Source organism: Balaenoptera ricei, chromosome 4 (assembly GCF_028023285.1).
Source record: "Balaenoptera ricei isolate mBalRic1 chromosome 4, mBalRic1.hap2, whole genome shotgun sequence".
Taxonomy (NCBI): Eukaryota; Metazoa; Chordata; class Mammalia; order Artiodactyla; family Balaenopteridae; genus Balaenoptera; species Balaenoptera ricei.
The window spans coordinates 80,227,245-80,235,836 of NC_082642.1; the positions used below are offsets into that span (position 1 = coordinate 80,227,245).

Genomic DNA, 8,592 nt, shown 5'->3' on the forward strand with positions numbered 1-8,592 from the left:
GGCCAGTCGCACCAAAAGAGATGTGGGTGAGAAGCAGCTGTGATTATCCCTTTCACGATGGAAGCAACTAGACATGACCCTTTACGGGCCCAGGAATCCATGAACAAGTGATTAAATCTCACTCTACTGGCCAATATAAATAGCAAAGTTTCAACAAAGCTTACTTACAGCCTTGCATTGTTCTACAAATCAGCCCTAAACATTTTCTCTGACAGGTTTGAATTTTGAGCTATAAATTATCTACATCTTAAAGTCAAAAACTTTGCCTTGATCTGATTCTACTGAAATATATTTCTGAATAGCAGAATTTGCTGATTCATTCTCCTTAAAATGTATTTAAAATTTTTGTCCAGGTACGAAAAGTCAGCAAGAGAAAAAAGCATCAGGGCTGCCCCACACTGAGGACCCTGCTGACCTGTTGGAATTCAACACCTGGGAACCAGCATGGGGGTTAAATGAGACCTTCCTGCCCAGGAACCCTGCCTTGGGCCCTCTTTCTTCTTGTCTACACCTCTCCCACTATCTCAAGGGGAGAATGATTGCTGGTGGTAACTAAGATGAAAAGATTATGGAAGGAAGAAGATGGGACTCTGGGCCAAAGAGACTTTATAGACTCCTCTGTGAAGAACTAAATAGAGAACAGAAGCATAAAGGGGGAGGGGGTCCCATCTCAGAGCCTTAGAAGGGCACTGAAGCAAACCCCAGTTTTTTCTCTATTTCTTTGTATGTCGCTATTATTTTTAAAATTACCTAAAACTTAGAAATAAGAAAAAAAGTGGGAAGCACATCTTTTCAATGTCATATGGAATAAAGGCTACCCAAGGACTATCTAGGTGAATGTACTTAGTTCTACTCACTGTTTACTATTGATTAAACGTATTAAATGTACCAGATTTAGTGAAGTTACACGTTAACTTACAGATTTTTTTCCAGCAGATATGCATAGAACTGTCTGGTGGAACAGATAACCCAAAAGATTAGGGTTTGTTGTCCTGTAAGACAGTAACCAGTTTTGTATCTAACCAAGCAATCTTATCCTTACATTTGTTTACAAAATTGCCTAACTAGGAATTTATGGATTTGATCTGTATCCATCCAGGGTCCGTCCATACCTCGCTTCTCAACTTTAACGTCTTACTGGTTCCTCCACTAATTAATGAGTTAAATAAAATCTTTGGCACATGTTTATTAAAATTTTTTTTGTTCTATTATAATTTAATTAACATATACATATATTTATTTTTCTTTACCAATGTATGGTTGAAGGTTGAGCTCCAATGAGTACTTTCTGTTTAATTTATTGAAACTGAATTGAAGCAAACTGAATTTACCTGGAATTGAAAACATTGGTTCTAATTCTTATTCTGCCACTGACTTTCTGTGTGACCTTGGGCAAGTCACTGAGCTCTTCTGAATTTAGTGTTCTCATTTGTAAAATAGACTTGCACTTGATCATGGCTAAGATCTCTCCTAGCTTTAAAAAGTCTACAAAATCAAGCAACAACTAGCTGATGTAGGAAATGTTTGGTTTCACTTCTTAGAGAATTAAAAGTAAACATGGATGTTTTATTGGGTTTTTTTCCCCCTTTTTCCCTTTATGAATAAGATGATAGTTTCTGTCCTTGATAAATCATGGAAAAAACTGGAAAAATCCCTCCCCCCAAATAACAGGATTAGGACAATAAGACAATTATCTCTCTGAAGCTGTTAGGGGAGGGTCAGCAGGAGGCATCCCCACATGCTCACACCCTGTGAGGTTGAAAAGAAACCTGTTTAAACATAGAAACTAAGTATTGACAGGGCTAATGAAGGTCATTTAATCAACCAGACATCTGATGCTCTAACCTCCCCTCTAGAGTCTCAGCCAACTCTGCCCAGGCAGTTCTAGGGAAAGGAAACTCAGTCACTTTGGGGTCCATTCTGTTCCATCTTGGACAGGTTTGACCATTAGGAGTCATTACTAATACTCATACCATTAGTATTCTTTACTTTGAAGTCTTTCTTCTGATGCTTTTCTCCCATTAGTCCTAGGGCTACTTCTTGAAGCCTTTCAAAATTAAGTTTACACCTTCTCCCCACAAGAGCACTGTGGCTATTTTAATACAGCTAGCTCTCTCTCATCCTTCCCTGAGTCTTCCCCTTTCCAGAAAATATGCATAGTGTTTTCATCCATTTTTTCATATCCAGGCTGTGAGGCCCCTCACCATGCTGCTGGCACTTCTCAAACAAGTTCTGGTTCGTCCATATCCACTGGAAACTGTGGTGCCCAGAAATAAATTCAGTTCTCTAGAAAGGTCTGATCAGGGTAGGATAGAATGTGGATATCGGTTTGCCTTACTAGAAACTATGAGTCTATTAATACATCCTAAGATCACAATTAATGATTTGGTTAAATAAAATAATGTACATGCACTCAAAAGAAATCTCTGTAACCACTAAAAACCATGCTTCTGAAAAGTACTGGATGATTTGGGAACACCTCATGACATGTTGTGTGCTAGCTAGTCTCCAGAGATGGCTGCTGCCAATCTTCCTCCCTGCTGTGTGTCACTGTCCCACGAGATGTGGAGTCCATCGTCCACCCCATCAAATCTGGGCCAGGCCGGTGTCTGCTCTGACCAATGGAATGTGGAGAGAGTTATGTTCTAGCACCTCTAAGCCCAGGTGTTAAAAAGGCCTGCTGCTGCTTTTATGCTCTTGGAGCCCTGAGCCCCATGTACAAAGTCCAGGCTACCCTGCTGGCAAGAGAGGCCACACAGAGAGGCCCTGGGAGATGAGAAAGCACTTGGAGGAACAGGCTCCAGAGGGGAGAGCTGAGGTACCAGCGAGTGAGTGAACAGGCCATGCTGGGTCATGTGACGCATCCCACCTGCAGCCCCAAACACTGTGGAGCAGGAACTAGTCATCCTGCTGGGCCCTGGCCAGGGTTCCTGAGCCACAGAACCATGGGAACAAAACCAAAATGGTTGTTTTAACCTACCAAGTTTTGAAGTTGTTTGGACATAGCGATAGATAACTGAAACATATTGTTAGGGTGAAGAAAACAGCACGCAAAATAGCCTAGCATGTTTGTTTTTTAAATATATATATATGTATATATGTGTAGGTGTATGTGTAGTTTGATATTTATATTTATACACAAACATACTGGTTGTGGTTTTCACTGGCAGATAGGATCATGAGTGTCTTTAATTTCACCTTTTCGCTTTTCAAAAATTTTACACTTGTTTTTATTTTGTAACAGAAAATTCTTAAACTGTCACATTATCCTTTTGACAAGCACTTTACAACCTTAATTCACATTAAGTTTACTGTTGATTATATATATATAATAAATATATATTTTACCGCTGAGAGTATTTTAACATGGCTTCTCCCCAGAGAAGTGGCAGGGTTTATGACATTTAAATAGGACATACAAAAAACCTCTTGTCCTGAAATTCTTGGCCTCTCCCACCCGGAACTGCACTGGAGAAAGTTTTCAATTCTCAGGCTGTACACTTCAGTTATTTCGCTACTGTAAAGCTACTGTTTTTGTGGTTATGGAAGAGGGGTTGCTATGGCAATGCAATCTGACTGAATGCCAGAATGCGTCTAAAACTGGTAGAAGTGCCTTTTTCAGGGTTTCCTCTGAGGATTAATCATCTTCCAAGAATTGTATCTTCTTTTCCTCTCCTGTTAGAAATGGTGCCGGAGCACCTCAGCCAGTCCTGGGACACGGACAAAATGAGGATGGGTCCGAGAAGGACAAAGCTTACGGTTGGAAAAAAAGACCACAGAGGAGCCATTTCCTACCAAATACTCGGGTTTCTTTCCACCCCTCCCTCCTTGACTGCTTTGCCACTTTTGGACCCCTCTGTCCTTACTTTCCACAGACTCTCAGGCTTTGAGGTATCTTTGCTGGCTTCCTTTCGTTCCACAAGTTGTGAGGAACTTCCACAGCAATTTCCCACACATTAGCATTTGTTCATTGCCACGTTCCCCATCTTAGCTCTTCAAACGAGATTTCATTCAAAGGACCTGCCTGCCCTCCCTGCCCTGGCAGCTTCCTCATCCGGGCCACCTTGCACATAGTCACCAGATTCATGGCTCTACATTTGGCCACCTCAGTCCAAATGCCATGCCTTGACATGCGGGGCCCAAGGCCTGCTGCTACCCACATCCCTCCCATGTCCTCCTCCCCACCCTCCTGCTGCTTCTCTCCATCTAGCTCACAAGCTCTCCTTACCACCCCATAGACACCTTCTCCCTTTGTGCCCCTTTACCTTTGCTTCCACAGTTTCTATCCCTCCCCCCACCATCTACTACTCACATTTTAAACTTCTTTTTCCCACAGAGTTCATCCAGCTAAATCCTCTGTTATGAGTTAAGTTGTATCCCCTGCAAATTTATACGTTGAAGTCCTAATTCCCCGGTACCTCAGAGTGTGACCTTATTTGGAAACAGGGTCATTTCAGAGGTAATTAATTATTGGTAAGATGAGGTCTTACTGGAGTAGGGTGGGTCCAATCCAAAATGACTGTGTCCAGACATTAAGAACAGACTTCTGGTTGCCAAGGAGAAGGGGGGTTGGGGGAGGGATGGACTGGGAGTTTGGGGTTAGTAGATGCAAACTGTTATATATAGAATGATAAATAACAAGGTCCTACTGCATAGCACAGGGAACTATATTCAACATCCTGGGATAAACCATAATGGAAAAGAATGCAAAAAAGAATGTATATATGTGTATAACTGAGTCATTTTGCTGTACAGCAGAAATTAACACAACATTGTAAATTAACTATACTTCAATAAAAAAATAAATTAAAAAAGGACAGAAAAAGAAAAAAGAAGACTGTGTCCATATATTGATAAAAAGGGAAATTTGGACACTGAGACACGTGCACAGGGAGAGTACCATGTGAAAGATAGAGAAGACAGTCATCTGTAAGCCAAGGAGAAAGGCCTGGCGCAGATCCTTCCCTCACAGCCCTCAGAAAGAACCAACCTTACCAATACCTTGATTTTGGACTTCTGGCCTCCGGAACTGTGAGAGACTTTCTGTTGTTCTAAGCCACTCGTATCAGTTTCCCCCAGTTCTAAATTCCCTTCTCATTTGTGCACTCCGTTTAGCCATCTCTGCCAGAGGTGTTTCCCCGCTGTCTTAAGCCTGTTCTCTGCTTGTATCACAAGTGCATATCTGACTCCCTAACAAGATTCAGATTCCTCAGGTGAAGCCTTATCTCTCTGCTTCTTTTTCATCCCTGACAGGGCCTGGTACTTTGCTGACCTACGGAGGAGGCTGAATTAGATGGAGTTTACCCTGGAGGATGATTCCTTGCTCCCTGTCAATACACTGCAGAGTTTCTCTAAACCTACTGCGGTCAGACAAGAGGCCACGGGCTCCAGGTCACCAAGGAGAGACGGTCCAGTAGCCCTACAGGGGAAGCACATGGAGTCATGGGGTGTTAGGCCTGGAGGGATCACAGGGAGAGATCATCTAGTCCAACCCTTTCAGAGGACACAGAGGCTGGGCATGAGGCCGTGGGGATGGGGGACTAAAGGGTGGGGTGGGTGTTAGGGCTGTCACATCACAGAGAGCAAGAGCCAGAGCTGGCATGAGCCCAGCCCCCGGCTCCCAGGCCAGTGGAGGGGCTGCCTGCCCTGTGGGAGGGGGCAGGCTGCCTACAGGGCATTCGGAGGACCACCTGGGCACGCTCTGTAGGGCAGGTCAAATGCGCTACAGGCCTAGTGACTTACAAAAGCACCAGCACGACCAACGTGAAGGGAGAGGGTTACAACGATGAGGTGGGGTTGGCAGTGCAGCTGAGGGCTCTGCCAGACAAAGGGCTCTGCAACAAACAGGCTGTGCAACAATTTGCTATTGCACAACCATGACGGGCACTGTGTGTGTGCAGAGTGCAGCGGTCAGCCCGGGCAGACTCCTGTCACCAGTCAGGATTAGGAGTGGCCTGCGGGGGGCACGGCTGTGGGCCTCGCCACCACTGTGGCTTGATGCACTGAAACTGTTCCTGGGTGCAACTAGTGAAACCAAGAGCTCCACGCAAAAGCCCAGGTTTTTCCAGAGCAAAGTTGAGAAAGAGACACCCATCAGAATTCCGTATCTTGCTGAAAGAAGGCATTGGGTCCAAACACAAGAGTATATTAAAGCAAATGACTGAGTAACATTGTAACCAAGCAGCTTGCAGCCCTTCAAAAGTTCTGCTATAAAAAGATTTTGATGACCTGAGAAAATTCTTACAATATTACACTAGGTGAAAAATGCAGACTGAAAAGAAAAAAGGTACATTCAGGAACTCAACCACGTACAGCAATATGCACAGGATGCATCCAAAATGTTCATAGAGTTTAGCTGTGATTTTTAACCTACTTTTTATTTTCCTTCCCTGTATATTCCAAATTTCTATGGTGAGCATGTTATCATTTATAGAATATAAAGATAATTGTGTTTTTATGTTTAAAGACACAAATTCTGTTTTTATAAGGAGGTATAAGCTGATCCCATTCTCTGTGCTTTGCAATGATTATACTACTCTGCTCTCCAATAATGCTCTCCCCAACCAAGAGGAAATCCCACCCCAGATGCGTCAATCCATTTACTCACATTCTGCATATTTCTGGAGTTGGCCAAATTCTTCTGGAGTGAGGGAGACCCACCGTTCTTCACTCATCTTTCCTGGATGTGCACGCTTGAGGCTAGGGAGAGAGTTTTGTTCACCAGGCTGTAGCCAAGGCCCAGCCTAGGGCCTGGCTCATTGCAAGTACACGATGGACAAGTCCTTCAGGAGATTTCTCGAGGACCCAAGTGTCTATGGCAGCAGCGGGCACTGTTTAGCAGCTGAGAGAAGACCTCTGCTATTCCTAAGGCAACATCCTTCTATCTGTAGTCATGGTAAATTCAGAAATCCTTGCTTTTCCTGGGCAGGAGTAGAAAAGACATTGGGAATGAGAATGTTAGAATACATAAGTCATCTTTTCTTGTAAAGAAAAAAAAAACCCCAAATGTTCTTTGCTGAAAGCTCTATAGGAGGCAATGGTTCTCAAGGTTGGGGGGAAGCCACCTGAGGGAATTCGGAAGAGGACATACAGACCAGAGCAGCACAAGTCCAGACAGCTGTCTGGCTGGAGTGGGGGTTAGGTGATCTGTATAAAGAGGTAGCCATACTCCCAAACTCTGGAAAATTTAAAATGTGTCTCATGAGAGGTGGTAGTAGGGCCACCTAAGGGCATCCTCTAGTCATGAAAATGCCTCAGGCTGTAGGTGTCTCATGAGTAAGTACAGGACAGTAGCTCACGTGGCGTGATTTGAAAGGTAAGCCAGTCTCTCCTCCACTGATTTCTAAATTCCACTATTAGAGCTGCTTACCTTCCTTTTATGAGTCATTGAGTCACTCTGGAAATTCAAATACCACTCCCCTCAAGGCTGGCTAACATCCTAGTGACTGAAGCAGTTTTCTTTCCTCTCAGAACCATAAAAACATGATTAAAGGGAAGGCCTGCTGGCTCCATTGTGGAGAGCCTGAGGGAGGGAGGGAGGGGGTGGATTCAGACAAAAACTTAGCATCTTTTCCTTTGAGCCCCTCCTAGCATGGTGGCTCTATCAGTCCTACCCTCAGTCATTAAATCAGTTTAATGAGTTGTGAAATTAATGGGGTGTGCTATTCTAAAAACACATAATACAATAACATAGAATGCAACGGAATGAGATGGAATTGAAAATAAGAGTGCATCTCCTTTCAGTTATACATACATGTATACACCTATCATAATATAAAGTGTATTTCTTATTCTAGGTTGAGGTTAAAAAAATGTTGAAAAGTCATCAACCTCATAGGACAAAGAATAAAGACCAATGTTACCAAAAAACAAGCCCAGTTTTAATAAACGAGAATCCACCGTACAGGGTCAGACTTGAAGGCAAGTCTGGGAGTCTGGAGCATATGAGGAATGGTGGAGGGGTGGCAGATCTGGACAGTTCTCTGCAATGGCAAATAGACTTGGTTGGTGTGGACCTGGAGGGCTGAACTAGAGCTGAGGGAAAATGCTAGAGGGAGATCTTCTGTAAGGAGATCCTCTGTAAGGAAGACCTTCCATCAGTCAGCACTCTCCAACAGTAGGAGGAAATGCATGGCAAGGGAGTGAGATGCCTGCATCTTTGGGAGCATCCAAATTCTAGTTTCTCTCCTTGAAAGGTCTAATTCTCGGGGCTTCCCTGGCAGTCCAGTGATTAAGACTTGGCGCTTCCACTGCGGGGGGCGAGGGTTCAATCTCCGGTCGGAGAAATAGGAGCCCACGTGCCGCGGGGGGGAAAAAAAAAATGTCATTCTCTTAATCCACTGGCCAACTGGATTCTGCTTCTTAGCACCTGCTCTTGCCAAGGTTTCCAGTGTGAAACTTAATAAAGGGAAACCTCACTAGGATGGAGGCAGGAGGCCAAAAGGGGAAGCTCTCATACAGTAATACTGATGTCAGTTGCAGGAGGAATTGTCAATTATAGACCCCAACAGAAGACTCATCAACAGGAAAGAATCATCAATTACAGGCCCCAACAGGAAAAGGTGTACATTGCATCGCCTAGAAGAAATCTAC

General features: G+C 43.8%; 1 protein-coding gene across 1 annotated transcript in view; it reads right to left on the reverse strand.

Annotated features, from left to right (window-relative positions):
* DGKG (diacylglycerol kinase gamma) overlaps positions 1 to 6,674 on the reverse strand; it is a 164,015-nt gene extending 157,341 nt beyond the window's left edge. Inside the window, exon 1 of the mRNA XM_059920727.1 lies at positions 6,608 to 6,674. Within this exon, the coding sequence (XP_059776710.1) occupies positions 6,608 to 6,674 (67 nt within the window). The remainder of the gene's footprint in view (positions 1 to 6,607) is intronic.
* Between the last annotated feature and the right edge of the window lie 1,918 nt (positions 6,675 to 8,592).